The sequence below is a fragment of the Tupaia chinensis genome, unplaced genomic scaffold (genome assembly GCF_000334495.1).
Source record: "Tupaia chinensis unplaced genomic scaffold, TupChi_1.0 Scaffold000317_1, whole genome shotgun sequence".
Lineage (NCBI taxonomy): Eukaryota > Metazoa > Chordata > Mammalia > Scandentia > Tupaiidae > Tupaia > Tupaia belangeri.
Genome location: NW_006159810.1, coordinates 3515995 through 3536576, shown reverse-complemented (window position 1 = coordinate 3536576; position 20582 = coordinate 3515995). Strand labels below are relative to the sequence as shown.

Here is a 20582-nt window from a genome sequence, read left to right as displayed (position 1 = left end):
GCCACACCACAGTCACTTCTCCTCCATTTTCCTCTCAGGATCTTGGGCACACATACACACACACCTGGCGTGAGTTATAAGCCTCTGGGTTGGGGACTTGAACCATGGTCAACTATGTGGGAGTCCAGCAACATAACCTTTGGGCCATCTGCTGTTCCCTCACCCCATTATTTCTAATTTGGGTACTCCACCCCCTTTGTGCTTATTTTCACAGATACAAACTACCCATTTGTGTAATCATTTACAGTCTGATCACTGCAGACATTTTGTTAGCCATTTGCTCAACATCTGCATTCTCTCTTGTCCATGTCCTTTCTTATATCTGCTTCAATATTTTAGCCATCTGTCTTTTAGCTGTGATTTGTTAACATATATTAGTTTTAAATTTTATAATCTGTCTTTCCCATTATGATTTCTAACATTTTTAACCTTAGAAATTGTTTCATCTAGTAATATTCAGTCATATTTTCTTGTAGCTTTATTATTTGACCTTCAAAACAATATTTAACTCTTTTCTCAAACTGAAGTCTCTTTTAGATATCATATGAAAAACTCTGTTTCTCCACCAAATTCTTGGTTGACCCAAGTTTATTGAATAGCTTTTTCTTTTTCCCTATTTATATGAGACCTCCTTTTTTTTTTTTTTTATTGTTCCCTCTATTTTGCCAGAGTGCATGCACTCACCAGAGAGAGAGAGAGAAACAGCAACAGAGAGAAAGAAAATGAGAAAGCACCCCTACGAATGGCCACACTGCAATCCCTCCTTCTCCATCTCTCTCTCCCATCAGGATTTTGGGCGCGCACTCCCACACACCCCCCCACTAGCATGTTTCTCAAGCCACTAGGTCCAGGACTTAAACTGTGCAGTTGATCATGTGGGATTCAGCTGCCTTAACTACCATTCCAATGGAGCCATGACTCAAACCCCAGTAGGCCATGTAGGATCCAACTTCCTTTGTGTAGTGCCTAAGTTCTGTGCTACAGGGCCTTTTTTTTTTTTTTTAATATATTAAAATGTCTTTTTTTTTTTTTTTGGTTATAGGGCACGTGCGCTCGCCAGACAGAGACAGACAGACAGAAAGCGAGAAATCACCCCCCAGGGAGGATGGCCATGCCGCAATTCCTTCTCCTCCATTCTCCTCTCGGGATCTTGGGCACGCATGCACACGCGCCCAGCGTGAGTTTCAAGCCACCGAGTCTGGGACACGAACCGCGGTCGACTACGTGGGAGTCCAGCGACATAGCCATTATGCTAACTGCTGGTCCCTAAAATGTCTTTCTTGATACAGAATTGCTTAATTTCATTATTTTAAAAATTCTAGCATTCAATTATATCTATAATTTTTTTAAAACTTGCTCCAATTTGTAGCCTTTCCCATTCTAATTTTAATTGTTTTACTTTAATTTTCCTTTTTCTTCAAAAAAGTAAGTTCTTGGTCCAGTCCCAAGGCCCATTGGTTAAGTGAGTGAGATCCCACATGGCTGACTTTGTGATTCAAATCCCCACTCCGAGCAACTTGAACAGTATGCTGGGTGTGTGCATTCCCATCCAAAATTCCAACAGGATGGAGAAATGGAGGAGACGGGACTGCAGCATGACCATGCTTATTGGGGATCCTCTCTCCCTCTCAGTCCTCTCTCTGGTGAATGCACATGACCTCTAGCAAACACTTTTTTAAAACTTTAAAAATTAAAAAATAAATAAATAAAGATAAGTTCTGGGCCCAGAACTGTGGCACAGCAATAACACAGGGTCCTGCAGGCTGACTGTGTGTTTAGCCTGTCAGTCTGTAAACATCTGGTGCATAGACACCCAGGATCCTAAGGAGCTGGAGGGCTGAGGAAGGGGTTATCACAGTGCAGCAAGGCCCAGGCAAGGGTTCTTCTCTCTCTCTGTCTTCCTTTTCCTCAGGTGTATGTACATACACTAACATTTTTTAAAATCTTAAAATTTTATTATTTTATGTCATGTATTACTTTTTAATATTGTTAATTTCTATTTTCAGGAAGATTTTTTTCCCCAACTAAATTCTTGATAAAAATATTAGTTAATTTATTTTCTCTTTCTAGTAAAATACTAAAACCTCTGCATTTACTCTTAAATACAGTTATTATGATACCCATTCATGTAAGGGAACTGGGAAGGATCAGAGTAGGTCTGATGTTCATTTTATTGTCAGTTGACAGATATTACTAGAGTTCCTACTAAATACGAACAACTGTGTCTGGTGCTTAGAAAAATGAAAAATACATATTCATTTTGCTCACTGAACTCATAGACCTGTCACTCATGATATCCTATGCTGTCTGGTACACAGAGACAGAAAGAAACCTCCGTCAGTGTCCATTCACTGGACTCACTATTTGATCCTGCTACTCCATTAGCCTGTTGGTATTTATCCATACAAATTTAACTTTCTAAAGTACTCTCTCTCAGATCTTTTTTTATTTTTTTGGAGCGTTTTTTTTTTTTTTTTTTTTTTCACTATAGGGCGCGTGCGCTCGCCAGACAGACAGAGAGAGACATAGAGACAGAAAGCGAGAAATCACCCCCCAGGGGGGATGGTCACGCTGCAATCCCTTCTCCTCCATTCTCTTCTCGGGATCTTGGGCACGCACGCCCATGCGCCCGGCGTGAGTTTCAAGCCACCAGGTCTGGGACGCGAACCGCGGTCGACTACGTGGGAGTCCAGCAACATAGCCATTGTGCTAACTGCTCGTTCCCTCTCTCTCAGATCTTTAGAAACTAACGTAACTGATCTTCATAGCATGCCATTAAGTTTAAAAAAAGGATGGGTTCAAATCTTGAGAATATGATTCCATTAAGATTTTTTTTAAAAAAAATAATTATTTAACTTTATTTATTTATTTTAATTTGACCAGAGAGGGACAGAGTGAGAGAGAGAAAGAGAGAAAGTGAGACAGCAAGCCACCAGGTCAGGACTCAAACCATGGCCGGCCAAGTGGGAGTCCAGCACCCTTAACCACCACCATGCCACCTGCCGGTCTCCCATTAAGGTGTTTTAAAGTAAGTTGTGTGATTTAGTGAGTGAACACAAATATGTAGTAGCTGACAGATATATAGCCCACCTGCAATCTTTCTTGCCCTTTCTATTCATCTTCCTCATTACCAAGGCTCTGCTCTTTTAAGGTGATTTATTTAAAACCATCCCTGTTGGTTCTGCTGCTCTTAGGTCTCTACTATTCTCTAGCTAAAGGGTATCAGTCTCTAGAGTTAGCCAGGTGGCCTTTTATTTTTCTGATCCAGTAGGTAGAGCCAGCTGTTAATGCTGCTTCTGCATTCCATCTTATCACTATGCTAGTATATAGAAATACCTTCCAGATTCTTCTCCTGAATTCTGGGTGTTTGTCCCCCTTTCAGGGGAGGGTCAAAAGTAATAGCGGACATTTTTACCTTCTCTACCATCAAATATATATATACACACACACACACACACACATACATACACACACACACATATATATAATATTAATATTATATATACACAAATATATACATATATATATAAACTATATTATATGTTATATATCTTTATACAGAAATTATATATTTTATATATGTAGGCGTGCCTGCTCACAGGGAGGCGGGTAGAAGGAAGAAGGCACTTCCCAGATGGGATAACCAGTCCACAGTCTCTTCTTCCTTTTCCACTTGTGATTTTAGGCATGCACACATATGTGCCCAGTTTATTTCCCAAGCTGCCAGGTCTGGGACTTGAACTTCACAGTATGACATCTGCCCCAACTACCACACTGCCAGCTGGCTCACCTCTATCATCTTAGAAAGTTCTTACGTGTTTTGCTAGTGCTTCACCATTTACTAGGGCATTTTCTCCTACCAAAGCTATGCTGACTTCTGGTCTGCATCCTATTTTCTTCATACACTATTAATATTCTGTTCATAGGTAGAATGACTATGTGAGCAACTGAACTCTTCCTCCAAGGTAAAAAGGTGTACCTAAACCAAGTTTCTCATCTGCATGCAAACATCCAAGCCTGTAGCATTGGTTTTCTTCTTTCATTTTATATGAGGGGCCTTCAAAAAGTTCATGAGGGACCAGCAGATGGTATAATGGTTATGTTGCTAGACTCCCACATAGTAGAACACGGTTCAAGTCCCAGACCTCGCAGCTTAAAACTCACACTGGGTGTGTGGGCATGCTTGCATCATGATATGGAAGAGAAGGGATTGTGGTATGGCCATCCTCTCTGGGGGGATGATTTCTCACTTTCTGTCTCTCTCCAGTGAGCACATGCACCCTATGGCATAAATCTCTCTTTAAAAAAAAAAAAAAAAGTTCATGAAAAACATATTTTGAAAGAAATTGCAAAGATTTCAGTATTTTTTTAATACCAGATAAACTTACACATTAGTTCTGTTTTTCCACAAATGATTTGAGGTCCCCTTGAATAGCTCTGATCTTATATCCTGTTTTTTATAATCTTGCTTCATCTCTATTCATGTTTTCTTGCTATATTAGAACTATGTTTCTCGTGTTTTAGTCTCTTCTCCAAATGCTCTCTCTTCTATTCTGAATTAATATGTTTCTTTCATTCATTTAGAAACATTTGTTGCATACTTCCATTGCCAGGCCAAGACCTAGGTTGCTGAGGATAGATAAGACAGAGTCCCATACTACCTGCTCCCTTGAAAGAGTAGAAAAGTCGATTACTGTACAATGTAGTGAGTATAACACTGTATTGTAGATGTGTAAATCAAGTGTGGATAGACTACTACAGAAACCTTGAACCTTGAGCAGACACTTTTTCCTGGAAAGGTTGGGAAAATATCAGTAAAAAGGTGAAACCTCACTCTTCTTATTTATATCATGATGTTCTGCATCCCTTCTCCCTGGGATAGCTTTCCCTATAGGTGAGTATGTACAATGACCAATTGCAGTTCAGGAATAACTTCTATTTATAGTTTTGAAAAAACTGGCTCAGCTGCAGTAGTGTGTGCTACTAAGATACTGTACTTTTGAGGGTGGGGCCACATGGGAGGTTGGATTCCTAGTCCAATCTAAAAGCCAGGCATGGTGGCCTGTGCTAGCAGTTCAGGAGACTGAGGCAAGAGGATTATGGGCTTGAGGCTGGCCTGAGCAACATGAGACCTTTTCTAAACATGAATCAGGCATGGTGGTGTGTACCTGTAGTCCCAGCTGGAGGGCTGAGGCAGGAGGACCTCAACAGCAAGACCCTGTCTTTTAAAAATAAAAAGAAAGAAAAGAAAAAATATTAAGCTTACTAGTATATACTATTCAGGTCTGTGTTATATATATATATACACACACACTACATTTTTCATTCAAAAATCTTATATATTTTTACAGAGAGAATATGTGCTTAAGCATGTTTTACTGATACAGTGTATGACCAATCAAGTTTGGACACCACTGATGTGATCATTGGTTCTTTCAACTAGCCATCAGTTAGGCATAAAGTAATTTCCAAATTTTATTATCCCAAAATGTTACCTGTAAGCATTTTTACTTAATCCAAGTATACTTGAACATCTAGGACAACCCATATACTTACCATTCCCTGTGTTCCCAGTGTCAGTCACTGTGCCACTGCCCTCTCAGTCACCCAAGCACAGAGCTGAAAGTCTGCCTTCCCACCCTCTTCACCCCCTGCCCAAACCAGCTAATCAGTTCTTGGAGAGTCTGCCTCTTAAATATTTATCCTCTCCACTCTATTCCCACACATCTTGGGCAGCTCTCATCATCTCACAGAACTGCTGTTTTCCCTTCTCTGGGAACTCTGTCCAATGCATCTGGCTTCACAGTGCATCTAGATACTTGTCATCCCCTCCTTATCCTGGATGAAGTAAAGCTGTTCTTACGTCTTTGCTGTAGGGCACATGCACTCATCAGAGAGAGACAAAGAGGGACAGTGAGAATCACCCTCTAGGGGGTATGTCCATACCACAGTCCCTTCCTCTCCATTTTCCTCCTGGGATTTTGGGCATGTGCTCACACATGCATAGTGTGGTTTTCAACCCACCAGGTCCAGGTCTTGAACCACGATTGCCATATGGGAGTCTAGCACCTTAATCACTATGCCACCTGCTGGCCCCCAAAACAAAAGATACTTCATGACCCAGTCCAGGTGGTGCAGCATACAACCTCTTGACAGGTAGGCCATCAATTTATAAGCAATAAAGGAGAGTTGATTTTGACTGCTGTTGAATATGCACTCTCTTCTAGACATGTTTGTCAGACTAAACACTGAGCTAAGTGTACCCAGCTTGGGTAAAGGACAGTCAGTATAACTAGTTGAAAGGAAGAGTCAGATGACAGGCATATGCAGAAAATCAAAGAGCCTGTGCTGGAACCAGCCCTTGGTGTGGTAGTTAAGATAGCTAGATCCCACATGGCCAACTATGCAGTGTGAATCCTGGACCCTGCAGCTGGAATAACACGCCAGGGGTGTGTGTGCATGCATGCCAAGTTACCAAGAGGAAGACAGAGGAGAAGGAATTGTGGTATGGCCCTCCTCTCTTGGGGGTTCTTTCTCACTCTCTTTTTTCTTCTTTTTTTCTTTGGAGATTTTTGCTATAGGGCACGTGCGCTCACCAGAAAGACAGAGACAGACGGACAGCGAGAAATTACCCCTCAGGGGATGGCCACGCCATAATCCCTTCTCCTCCACTCTTCTCTTGGGATCTTGGGCACGCACACACACGTGCTCGGCTTGAGTTTAAGTCGCGGGGTTCAAGACTCAAACCACAGTCAACTATATGGGAGTCCAGCGACATAGCCATTACACCAACTGCTGATCCCTCTCACTCTCTCTTGATCTCTCTCTCTGTATTGTCTCTCTGGCAAGCACACATGCACTATAGTAAAACTTAAAAAATTTTAGGGGCCGGCAGGTAGCATGATGTTTAGGGGTGCTGGATTCCCATATGGCTGAGTGCAGTTCAAGTCCAGACCTGGCAACTTGATTTCTCACTTTCCCTCTTTCACTCTGTCCCCCTCTGGTCAAATTAAAATAAACAAGTAAATATATAAAATAAATAAAGTTAAATAAAATAATTCTTAAAAAAAATAAGAGTGGCCTAGGTGCTGAGAAATAGCTAAGTAGTTAGCTCACTTAGTAACTGGATGTTTTTTAATACCAAGCAGGCATTGATGTAGTCATATTTCATGACTGCTGACTTGTTTAGTATTCATTTGAGTCATTTCATCTTTTCAGGGATCTGGCTAAAAATTCTAGTGTTTAACAGTATCCCTGTACCACCAAAACATTTAGAACCACTAGTGTAGCCTTGGCCTTGTATCCTGCCACTCATCTTTCACCTCACTCACACCCCAAATCCCTATGGTCTATCAATACCAAACAACATGCTATCTCTAAGTATGCCTTGCAGGTTTCATCACAGATCAGTGCCTTCCTACACACCCACTGCTGCTTTGGTTGGAGTGCCTTTCTAACCATCCCCTCATCTGTGATGTTTTTTCTAATCCCACTAGCTGAAAGCAGAAGTAGGTATACTCCGTTGAGATCTCACAACATCTTAGTTCATTGTTACTAATGTAGCACCTCATAATATGGCACTTACCAAAATTGTACTGTAGTGGCCCACATTCAGAGCTCTGGACTCCTTGAGGTCAGAGGCTGTGTCTTTTCCATCTTTGTGTCAGAAGTACCTAATGCAGTACTTGGAATTCAGCAGAGACTCTACTTGTGTATGGCGTGAACAAACTCAGATATTCGCACCCTCTTGTTTCCCCCACAGAGCATCACAGTCAGTGCATTAGGGGAAGAGGAAGAAGCATAGCAAATAGGGCAAGATGCAGCAACAGCATCAACAAGCACAACCACAGCTAATTAGTACTTAACTGTCGTACGGCCCTACACAGAGACTGCAGTGATTTGGCTTGCTCTCCTCATGCAGTGATGGGGAAGCAGGAGCTCAATCAACAGCTTGTCACTACCTTAAATTGCTGAAGACCAAAACGAATAATAAATTATACACAGTCCTATGTTTATAGGTTTGCAAATCTTTCCACTTTTGCCTATCCATACAGTACTACCTCTGAATTGTATGTCTTTATTTCTTTTTTATAAAGAGATTTTTGCTACAGGGCACATGCACTCGCTGGAGAGAGACAGAGACAGAGAAACAGAAAATGAGAAATCACCCCCCAGGGGAGATGGGCACACATGCCTGGCATGCTATAAGCCGCCGAGTCTGGGACTCAAACCACGGTTGACTACATGGAAGTCGTCTAGCGATGTAACCATTATGCTATCTGCTGGTCCCCAAGCTGTATATCTTAACAGCCTCTTATGAGGTCTTAAGATCTGAGTCAGCAGAAAACATGATCCTCTGAATTTACTATTTTCTCCTTTTGCCAGAAATATGTGTCATTAGTGACAGTTAAACTTCCTTTAACAAAACTGTGACTTATATCAAAGTAAACATAATAGTTTTAGGGGTATGGGAAATTGGTTATCCTTCCTGAAAAGTATACTAGTTTTATGAAACTCAGTCTCCTTTTTTCTTGGATATTTGTAAAATTTAAGACTTTTTGCAGGACAAGTCTTTTGTAGAAATATTTAATACTTAGAAAAATTTTTCTCTTGCTATTTACTTAGCTTGTTTCTCATAGCATGGAAATCTGAGCCTTGACTCCTGAGGTATGGTGATTGCAACGGCACAATGTAATAAGCCCAGGTTAATAAGAAACAACCTATTTTCCATTCCTTATCCTTTCATAATTTCGTTGTATCTTTTAGGAATTTATCTCACTAATATTTTGAAAACAGAAGAAGGCAACCCTGAGGTCCTAAAAAGACATGGAAAAGAGCTTATAAACTTCAGCAAGAGGAGGAAAGTGGCAGAAATAACTGGAGAGATCCAGCAGTACCAAAACCAGCCTTACTGTTTACGAGTAGAATCAGATATCAAAGTAAGTTGAATGATTTGAAATTTCTGATTAAATTTATAAACTATCTGATAAAAGGCAGGTTTATTTTCTAGAAGAGAAAAGGAAAATAAAAGTTGAAATTTTCTCTTGTTTAATGTTTTCTTAAGTTATTTCCTGAATATCCAACTGAATTTCAAATATTAAATACTAACAATTATTTCTTTGCACTTCATTCAGAGGTTCTTCGAAAACTTGAATCCAATGGGAAATAGCATGGAAAAAGAATTTACAGATTACCTTTTCAACAAATCCCTCGAAATAGAGCCACGAAATCCTAAACCTCTCCCAAGATTTGTAAGCATTCATTTACTTGTATTTCTTTTGCACTCACATACTTTTTGCAGTTGTCATCTCTGTCTGGTGATGTCATCACTACCATGTGTGTTTTATAGATTAGTTTTCTACAAAGGCATTCAGGGACGAAGTACACATGTGCTGGGTAAATTAGTGAAAAAGCGCTGTATGCCCGGGTATATCCCACTTGATTCCAAATAAATTAATTTTATTATTAGCTTAAATAAATCCTGATTTGATGAGCAAAAAACTAAGATATGTAAGGTTTAATTGTTTTGCCAAAAAAAGTTATATAAAATTCTAAGAACAGGATATTTAGTGAATTTATACTTATTCACTTATAATAAATATGTGTATTTATTATGACATTTTGGTAGCCACACTGGCAAAAAGCAAACCTAAGTATGTGAAATTAATTTTAAGAATATATAAGGATACTTCAAAAAGTTCCTGGAAAATGTAATTAAAGTAATGATTTACTAGAACTCTTTTTAAGAATTATTTAATTTCATTTATTATCATTACTTTTTAATTTGACCAGAGAGAGACAGAAAGAGAAAGGGAGAAAGCAAGCCATCAGGTCTAGGACTTAAAGGGTGGTTGGCCATATGGGAGTCCAGGCCTTTAGCATAATACCACCTGTTGGCTCAATTTACTAGAACTTTTAACCATGAATCATGAGCTATAAAAATACCAGATTTGGCTAAAGATACTTTTTCTGGGAAAATTAAGTTTCCCCGTTCTTTATTATTTGTCAATGCCTTGCCAAATTTATGTATGAATATGTTCTCTCTTATTCATAAGAAAATGAAGAATCAGGGCGTGAACATAAATGACTTCTAAAACACTGAGACAAATATATAACATCTGGGGACCAGCAGTTGGCATAACGGCTGTGTTGCTGGACACCCATGTAGTTGATTGTGGTTCCAGTCCCAGACCCGGTGGCTTAAACTCACATGGTGCACGTGTGCGTGCGTGCCAAGATCCCGAGAGTAGAATTGAGGAGAAGGGACTGCGGTGTGGCCATCCTCCCTGGGGGGTGATTTCTTGCTTTCTGTCTCTGTCTCTCTCTTTCTGGCAAGCATACACACCCTATAGCAAAAACTTTTCAAAAAAATAATGTCTGTAAACTAAAGCATATGCAGTTGCCTCACAGGAAAATTTCACAAGAGCTAAAACAACTTTTAATACAATGGATTAAAAACCTCATTTGGAAATTGATATACAGGGTGCTCTAGTGAAGAACACTGATATCACTGAGAAGTGATCACTCTATAAGGAAATCCCACAAAACTAACATATATAAGTAGATGAAAACTCAAGGCAGTGTTTATGCATTTACAGATAGCTCAGATGGTCCTAATGGCATTGCTGTATCTCAGCATAGTAAGGTACTATAGTTCACAGTGATCCTGGCTTTGCCAGTAAGGTTAAATTTGTTTAAAATAGCTTCTGCTTGAAATGCCAGAGAAGGGGCTCCCAGGTGGCACAGTGGTTAAGGTGCTGGATCCCTCAAGGCCAGCCACGGTTCAAGTCCCAGACCCAGTGGCTTGAAAATCACCCTGGGCATATGTGCCCAAAATCCTAGGAGATGGATGGAAAGGGATTGTAGCATGGCTATCCCTTCTGTGGGGTGATTTCTCACTTTCCCTCTCTCTAACTCTCTCTCTAGCAAGTGCACAGACTCTATAGCAAAAACCTTTAAAAAAAAAAAAAAAACCAGAAATATACGATAGATTTAAAGAATGTTTTATCGGGGAACCAGCAGTTAGCGTAATGGCTATGTCGCTGGACTCCCACGTAGTCGACCACAGTTCGCGTCTCGGACCCGGTGGCTTAAATCTCACGCCGGGCGTGTGTACGTGCGTGCCCAAGATCCCGAGAGGAGAATGGAGGAGAAGGGATTGCAGCGTGACCATCCCTCCTGGGGGGTGATTTCTCACTTTTTGTCTCTATGTCTCTGTCTGTCTGGCGAGCGCATGCGCCCTATAGCGAAAACCTCTCCAAAAAAAAAAAAAGAATGTTTTATCCAGAAATATTAAAGTAGCACTCTAGTATTTATAGGACTAAAAGTCAGACAAGGTTGCAACAAAATGGAAAATTAATGCTTAGAGACTTTGATTTGAATTATTATACCAACTTATTAGTGATTTATGCTTTTCCTAGATACTAGTTGAATTTTACCAGGTACATAGAGAAAAAAAAACCTTCGTTTCCACTATGGTATTTTAAAAATTTTGTCTCTTTTTTTAATATGTCTACAGCCAAAAAAATATAGTTATCCCCTAAAATCTCCCGGTGTTCGTCCATCAAACCCGAGACCTGGTACCATGAGACATCCCACACCTCTGCAGCAGGAGCCAAGAAAAATTAGTTACAGTCGGATCCCTGAAAGTGAAACAGAGAGTACAGCCTCTGCACCCAATTCTCCAAGAACACCGTTAACACCTCCTCCTGCTTCTGGTGCTTCCAGTACCACAGATGTTTGCAGCGTGTTTGATTCTGATCATTCAAGCCCTTTTCACTCAAGTAGGTGCTAGAATTTTAATTACTTTAAAATAATTGTTAGAGTTATATGTGTTAGAGGTACAACAAAAATCTTTGTGTGTGTGTGAACTTGAATACAATCATATACTATTTCAGGAGATATTACTATAAATACAAAATAAATTCTAAAATCCAGCAGGTAATTTTAAAAACATCTACTTGAACAGCCCTCTTTGAATTTATTATATTCATTTCTCAGAGCAGTCATGACATTTTTTTTTTCTATACAAAAATGAGTCATGACTTTTTTTAACAACCCATTACTTGACTGAAGGATTTGGTGGTAAAATTGGTAATTTAAATTTCATATGAGTATTTCAAATGCATCCCTCATATCCAGGGGAAACAAAGATCATTCTTAAAATCTGCAAGGAATATCAGTCCTGTGTTTTAAATGCTCTCTCCAAAATTACTATATTTGAATACTACTCAGTGTACATCTTCTCTATACTAAATTCTTCAAACCTTCCAATTTTGTAATGTATCAAGGTCCAACTCCCACTTAACCCTTCCTGTGGCTACCCCATGGTACCTGAGCATCTATTGTGCCTGCTACTACTCTGCCTATGCTTTCAGCACAGCCGTACACATCTCATGGATGGTGTACTACTGCTTACCCCTCTTACTTCTACACCAGCATTGTCCAATATAAATACAATGTGAGCCACAGATACGGTAGCCACACTGGCAAAAAACAAAAATAAGTAAGCAAAATTAATTTTAAATAATATATAAGGATACTTCAAAAAGTTCTTGGAAAATGTAATTAAAGTACAAGTTTATTATGATGCAAAAAAATTACAAGATCCATGTAAGAACTTTTTGAAGACTTGTGTTTTATTTGCCCCAGTATATCAAGTTATTATCATTTCAACATGAAATTAATATAAACATTTATTACTGAGATATTTTACATCCCTTGTTTGGTTCTAAATCTTTAAAATCCAGAGTGTGTTTTACATTCACAGTACATCTCAGTGAACAAGCCACAGTCAAATGCTCATGAATCACACCTGGCCACCACACGTACAGCTCAGGTCCAGCCCTTCAAAGAGGCAATCTTTTAAATCTAGATTGCCAATGATTTTTTTTTTTTAAGTTTTTTGTTCCATGATACAATGCACATGCACACGTGTGAGGGAGATGGGGGAGAGGGGCAGAGGAAAATACACTCCATGGGGTCTGTTCATGCTGTAGTGATCCCATTCCTTCCGTCCTTATAGCCTGTTGGATCCCGGGCACTCATGCACATGCCTGATTCATGTCTTCATTATTAAATCAAAATCAAATCCAGTCATCTTTAACCTTCTTACGACTACTTCCATAGGCTCTTTCACTGGCTATCTTAACTCACATCTGATCAAGTTTTGCCCAAGTACTTGCCATAATAGAGCCTAATACCAAAGGTGGCACGACATTATTATGAAGGAAGAATTTGAGAAACACTGACCTAGGTGCTTGGAATCCTGCTTTGTCATCCCAATCTGCTAGTGAGCTTTCTGATTTCAGATAAAATACTTCTTCTGTGTCTTTTTGGGGTGAAATTGAGTTTTTTAAGATTTCTCTCAACTCGAGGGAACAGCAGTTAGTGTAATGGCTATGTCGCTGGACTCCCATGTAGTCGACTACGGTTCAAGTCCTGGACTTAGTGGCTTAAACTCACGCCGGGCGCGTGTACGTGTGTGCCCAAGATCCTGAGAGGAGAATGGAGGAGAAGGGATTACGGCGTGGCCATCCCCCCTGGGGGGTGATTTCTCACTTTCTGTCTCTCTGTCTCTGTCTTTCTGGCGAGCGCACATGCCCTATAGCAAAAACCTCTCCAAAAAAAAAAAAAAGATTTCTCTCAACTCAGAAAATTTAACTAAAAATCCACCTAAAATAATTATCTGAGTATATTATTATTTTGAAATTTGCCCAGAATTCTATTTGTTTCTGTAGTATACATGTATTTATAGTTATCCAGCAGTCTATCTTGTTTTTGCACTCTCTGAAGTACATTTGTCTTGAGACTACAACCTGGCATTTTCAGCAACTAAGGACCATGGAGTCACGGTAAACACATAGTAAGCTGTCAGATACTTTCGGTAAGTTCAAATAGATACCAGGTTTAAAACACTCCATTTATTCTCCCCAATTTGCCAATCCGCTAAATTAAGTAATAAAAATAAAGCTAGCACTTTTTCGGTATACCTGACTCAAATCATTGTTCAGTCCGACCCATTTAACTCCCTGCAGAATTTTTTCCCCCAGAGCAGACAGCTAATAGGTCTGAGTTATAAGTGCATTAATGAAATCACGTGAAAGCTATTAATTGCAAATTGTACTTCTCTTGGTTTAGCTTAAAAATGGAAGAAGTATGGCCAGCAGGTGGCATGGTGGGTGCTGGACTCCACGTGGCCAACCATGGTTCAAGTCTTGGACCTGGTGGCTTGCTTTCTCACTTTCTCTTTCTTTCTGTATCTCTCTCTGTGTCTGTCTCTGGTGAGTGCACATGCCTTATAACAAATTTAAAAATAATAAAAATAAATAAAATTAAATAAATCTTTTAAAATATTTTTTTTTAAATGGAAGTAGAGAAAGTAAACACGTTAAACCTTTAGATGATGAGTCAAACAAGGAAGAAGGAATTATTCTGGAATGCAGTATGCTGCATCAGTGCTTTTATACGTGGCAGTGGAACAGTGTTAACTTAAGCAGCTGGACAAGTACCAAAAACAATTTTCTAGGAGTCAAGGCTCTTAGACTTAGACTTGAGGATTTTCTCAATTTATCTGTCTTTATGATGAAGAACTCCCCCGCTATGCCCCCTTGCTCTTAGTAAAAACTTAAAATAACAGATTTTACTAGAATTTTTAACAGCTATAATGCTATTTTTTTTTTGTCCCTTTTAGTTTTCTTTTCCAAAATAAACTAACTCAGACCTTTAATTCTTTCAGCTCGTATCTGCTGTATACCTTACTCCTTACTAAGCACTTAATACTTCTGGGAAGGCTTTCGGTTTTACTGAGAAACAATCAATCACAATTCAAAGAGGATCATAGTTAAATGCTGAGTGAGGAATGAAGACATATATGCTGTGCAAGTTTACAGAAAGATGACCTCAGAATGGGCAAGTGTGGTCATAGTAAAGACAGGAAAGGGAACTGGCCACCTCGTGCTGCCACTTACGTTCACAGCCTGTTTCACACCTTGCCCTGGCCAGATTTACCATTGAGGTAGAAAGGACAATAGCTGGGAAAAGAGAAAAATCACCTGGTCCGCTGCCTTCTATGAGCTGCCATAGCAGAGACAGGAAACGCTCTGTTCCCTTCCTGTTTGAAGATTGCCTGGTCATAAAAGGGAGCCAGAGTTCTGCCCTGGTCTGTGTGCTGGAGATGAACTTTGTCTCCGTCCCTGAGTAGGGAAGCTTTCCCAAGCAAACGATGGATTACAGGCATTTCCAACTGGAGCACAGGCTTTTCTTTGTGGAAAGTCGTTACTGTGATAAGTTTGCAGTCTAAAATATATTTGCAGTTACCAGGTTTTTGAGAGTTATTTATCATTTATATCATTATTTCCTGTAGGAAAATGCTTGCTTCTATTTTAAGAATGACTCCTTTATAAACTGGGGAGTATCTTCAGTGGTTTCAACCTTGACTGTACAGTATATTCCTTAGGGGAGCTTTAGAAAAATGCCTAGGGCCAACCATGCTACACTGGCATTAACCCCTGAGCATTAGCATTTGTTTTGAACTTCAAGGGAGGTTTTAATTTTAAATTTTTTATTAATTTTTAAATAAATTTAAAATAATTAAAATTTAAAAATGAATCATTTTCCAATTTGATCAGAGAGGAAGGGAAAGTGAGAAAGGAAGCCACCAGATCCAGGACTTGAATTATAGATGGCCGTGTTGAAGTCCAGCTCCTTTAACCACCATTCCACCTGCCAGCTCTGATTTTTTATTTATTAATATTTTTAGAGAGAGATTTTTGCTATAGGGCACATGTGCTTGTCAGAGAGACAGAGACAGAAAGCGAGAAATCACCCCCCCCCCCAGGGGAGATTGCCATGCCTCAGTCCCTTCTCCCTCATTATCCTCTCAAAATTTTGGGCACAGATGCACACTTGCCCAGCGTGAGTTCAAGCCACCCGGTCCAGGACTTGAACCTCAGTAGACTATATGGGAGTCCAGTGACATAACCATTATACAATATGCTGGTCCCCCAAAGGAGTTTTTAAATATACAGCCAAGATTGAGAATCACTGGTCTGTCATCTGGGACTTATACTTTGTAGGTTAATACTAATTTTCTAATTAAGTGGATTTCTTAAGTCATTATGAATAATTTTTTTCACTGCCTAACTGACAAGAATTTCTAGTGTGTATTTCTTGGTTTGGACCTGTAAAATTCTAAAAGAATTGTTAAAAAACATTTTCTGGGCAGTGAGACCAAGCAACTAGTCTAAAGTAAGAGATCAGAGAGGTGCCCCTGTCTACAAAATACATTCATCTACACCTGACCAAAGCCAAATTTACATCTGTGTACACAAGTGTGTGTGTGCATATGTATGATTCCTTCAAAAGTACTCTAGTTTGTAGCTAGAGTCATGGCTTTGTGTTTTGATTTTATTCCTATATTATACTAAACGTATGGCCATAATCTTGAGGCTTATCTCCAGGAGGTATATTTCTTTCTTTTTAAAGAGAAGTGGGAAATATTTAAGCAGATAAACACTAGCACTAGACACTCCCTTAATTCCTATTGTGTCATAGGTGCCTAATAGTGAAGAAAATCACTGGCACCAATAGCTTCATGTAATTTCAGAGTATAAAATGAGTTTCAGTCCTCTGAGAGAGAACTAGTTAGAGTTTGCTGGCTTGTCATGCTTAGTAATCATGGGTTCCAAATATCAGTACATATGGAAAGGAGATAATGGGGCAGATTAAAATTGGAGCTGCCTGAAAAATAAGAGCACTCTATCTCTGTGAGCAATCAACGGGAATCACAGCACCTGAACCTGGAAAATAAAGTTGCCCTCCTTTTGACCAAATAAGCTGGAATGAACAATGTTATTTATGTGAGTGGCTGCCCTTTTTTTTTTTTAAGTGAGAGAAAACTGAGTTTTTAAATATTGGCTCAGTCCGTTCTTAGGGGAGTAGTTTAGTGTTTTGTGTATTATCTGTCCTATGTGTTAGTAATACGAGGCGGTGGGGTGTAAAAGGCTCTACTGTTTAGAACCAGTCTAGATCATCCAGCCTTTGTCTCATTTTTCTTCCCTTAATGTTCTTGGGTCTTTGGCTTTTATGTCTCAATTTTTTTTCTTAAAAGACTTACTGTGGTTGGGACCAGCGTTTGGCATAATGGCTATGTCGCTGGACTCCCATGTAGCCAACCTCGGTAAGAGTCTCAGACCTGGTGGTTTAAACTCACATGGTGCACGTGTGCATGTGTACCCAAGATCTTGAGAGGAGAATGGAGGAGAAGGGATTGCGGCGTGGTCATCCCCCCAGTGATTTCTCGCTGTCTGTCTGTCACTTTCTGGCGAGCACACACACCCTATAGTAAAAACCTATCCCCCTCAAAAAAGAATTATTGTTGTTATAATTGGGCATTCTAAATTTATTAGTGAGGTTCCTGTGTAAATGTTTCTAAATAATAAATTTTTTTAAAAAGTTATTTTATTTAACTTTATTCATTTATTTATTTTAATTTGACGAGAGAGGAACAGAATGAAAGAGAAGGGAGAGAGAAAGTGAGAAAATAAGCCACCAAATCCAGGACTTAACCTCAGTCGGCCATATGGGAGTACAGCGCCCTTAACCACCATACCAGCTGCCAGCCCCATTTATTGACTTTTTAAAAACATGTTTATGAATATAGGAGAGAAAAGTTGTACAACTTTTAAGCTTTTTTTAAATAACCAAAGCTCTATTTGTTTTGTAAGACTAAATGAACCAACAACTTTTTCCATAGGTATATAATACCAGTAAGAAACTCCATTTTATTTCTCAATATATATGAAATAAGTTTGTTGTTCATTACTTGTTTTACAAATTTTGAGTTTTCAAGATACTCTTTAGTAAATGCTATATGTCGAGATGTTCAGTGAATTCTTTGCTTGAAATGGGTTTACACGTTTTTACATCTTCCAGTAATACAGGATATTTAAGAGTCCCCCCTTCCTTTTTTTTTTCATTTGCTCTAGAATGCATGTACTCACCAGAGAGAGAGAAAGAGAGGGAAAATGAGAAAATACCTCTCAGGGAGATGACCATGCTGCTATCTCTTCATTCTCCTCTCAGGACTTTGGGCACGCATACACATGCACCCAGTGTGTTTTTCAAGCCATTGGGTCTAGACTGAAACTGCTTAGTCAGCCTTGTGGGATCTAGCTGGCCCAGGATATTTTAGTTTTTTCATGAATATCTCTTACTTAATTATCATGACATGAAGTAGTAAATCTGAAACAGTTTTCAAAATTCCCAGCATGACATTAACTCAATTATCTTTTTCTTCTCAGAAGTAAGTAGTAATGAGCTTTTACTAAAAACTGTTACAGCATTCTTTAAAACTAGAATGACAGAAATAACATTTTCATCATAATTTTTTTATAGATGGGTTCAATATATCAATGAAAGAAAAAAAATTCTACTTTTTCTTGTTTCCTTTCACAGGCAGCGATACCGTCTTTATCCAAGTTACACTGCCCCATGGCCCAAGTTAGTATATTTGGTTTAAGACTCATAATCCTGCTTTGGCTTTAAAAAATCAAACCAAGTATAACCTTTCCCGCTAAAACTCTTTTTGGGTCTGGCAGCGTTGGGACCTTGCTTGCAACATCTTAGAAGTGAGGCCTTCACTTATGCTATCTTTTGATCAAATAATTTGCTTAAATTTATAGACTTTTCATGCTTTTTGTAAATCTTTTCTCTCTTTTAAAAGGACATATTTAATGAGTGGCTTTCATATTTAACCATTCTCTTTTCCAGCTACAGAGTTCTAAGTATCTTTTAATGCTCAACTTTGAAAAAAGAAGCAAGAGCATGCATGCGCATGTGGGAATGCTGGCAGCTATATGCAGTTTCTAGATCACAAGATACCCTTAGCCTGGTGACAGTATAGATTGCAGGCAAATACTGCCTTTGCCTTGAGAAGAACTGGTACAGTTGTAACTATTGAAATTACAAGGCCTAAACACTCATCACTGATCAAATAAAATTCCATTGTAGGTATTTGCTTTGAAAGGAAACAGTTTACTAAATTCTATTATTTAAATTATTTTAAGCTAATAAGTAAAAAATATTTTTGCTGTCTCTTCATAGAACTGATTTCAAAATGTGTGCAACGGAAAATATTAATTATAAATTAAATTAACTATATAATTGTTTTTAAAAGGTGATCAAAATGTTGATCATTTGAACAGTATATAAAATACTCTTTTAAGTTCTACATTTTTATAGCATTGAATTAACAAAAGCTTAATGCTAAAAAGAAAAAAGGAACTTGTCAAGTGTAATTTTGAATGACAGTTTCTTTAAATATTTTTCCATATCTTTTTTATGGTGTTTATAATATAAACTAGCTAACAACTTATATGTTTCAAAGTATAATTATTTAAATGCCTACATTTTGCCCTCCTCACCATAACTGTAAGATCATTTCCAATTAGAAGTTTTACTTACCTCTTTGTGCCAATACATCAACTTATTCTTAAATCAGGATCACTAGGTTTTAGTATAATATCTCTTTTCATTGCCAGGGCTGCCTCAGTTGTCTTGGATAGCTCCACCACAGTGAAAGTTTTTAGAGAATGATGAACCTGATTTTGCTTACTTGCTAAGGAGAGCCTAAGCCTAATCAAAATGAAGAGAGACCTCTCCCTAGACACCAAATTTTCCCCTTTGCATCCTTTGAGAGAATTGCTGAGGGGAGACACTGGGAAGAGTAATAAAAACCAGACAATATTCCCCAGTAAGGGCAGGGAAATTAAGTTGGAGAGAAAAAAAAATTGAGCCTACCATAAAGCATAACAAAAATTACTGTTTCAAAAATTTTTATTAGCTTGCTGTCTGTCCCAGAAATGTAAGAGTCAGACCCCATTAAAATCCCAGTAATAGATTAACAGAACGTTATTTTGTTCAAGAAGCAAAATAACAATATCCTAGGTACCCTTTTTCTAAAAATTCTGCTAAGAAATTTCTGCATGCTTTTATAGTATTTTGCTTTGATAAATGAGATTCTATTGGGTATTTGTTTATTAAACTGCTTTGATACTTCTGTATATTTCTTTGAATAAATTAAAAGCAGTTTCCAGCTAAGCCTTTTCAAGATGAATATATCAAATAAAATTCCTGTGAACTTTTTAAAAAATTTAACATCCTACAGGATCTGCTTCAGTATCATCTATAAGTTTAACCAGGGGCACTGATGAAGTGCCCATCCCCCCTCCTGTTCCTCCACGAAGACGGCCAGAATCTGCCCCAGCGGAATCTTCGCCATCTAAGGTAAAGTAGAAAATCTTGTTATCTGGAAAGTGGAGTTATTACAGTTCCTTTATAATAAATTGCTTATGTCTAGTTTACTTCTCATGGGGATGGGTTAACATTTCAGAGTGTGTTGACTTAGTAGTTTAAGCAAGGACTAAATATGGAGTTAGCATACAGTAGTAGTATTTTGGTCTATGTTTAAAACTCTTATATGTATCTAAAGCTATTGGTATAGTCAAGGGAAAAAACACGTTTTAATGTATGAAGTAGTAACACTTTAGTCTCAAGCCATTCTTTAGAGAGAGTGAGAGAAA

General features: G+C 38.6%; 1 protein-coding gene across 1 annotated transcript in view; it reads left to right on the top strand.

The window, feature by feature from the left end:
• Positions 1-20582, top strand: part of SOS1 (SOS Ras/Rac guanine nucleotide exchange factor 1) — a gene marked incomplete in the record, with an annotated part of 130821 nt that overhangs the window by 104373 nt on the left and 5866 nt on the right. The window contains 5 exon segments of the mRNA XM_014588926.2: positions 8767-8939; positions 9135-9251; positions 11519-11783; positions 18457-18501; positions 20168-20286. Coding sequence (XP_014444412.1) covers positions 8767-8939; positions 9135-9251; positions 11519-11783; positions 18457-18501; positions 20168-20286 — 719 coding nt within the window.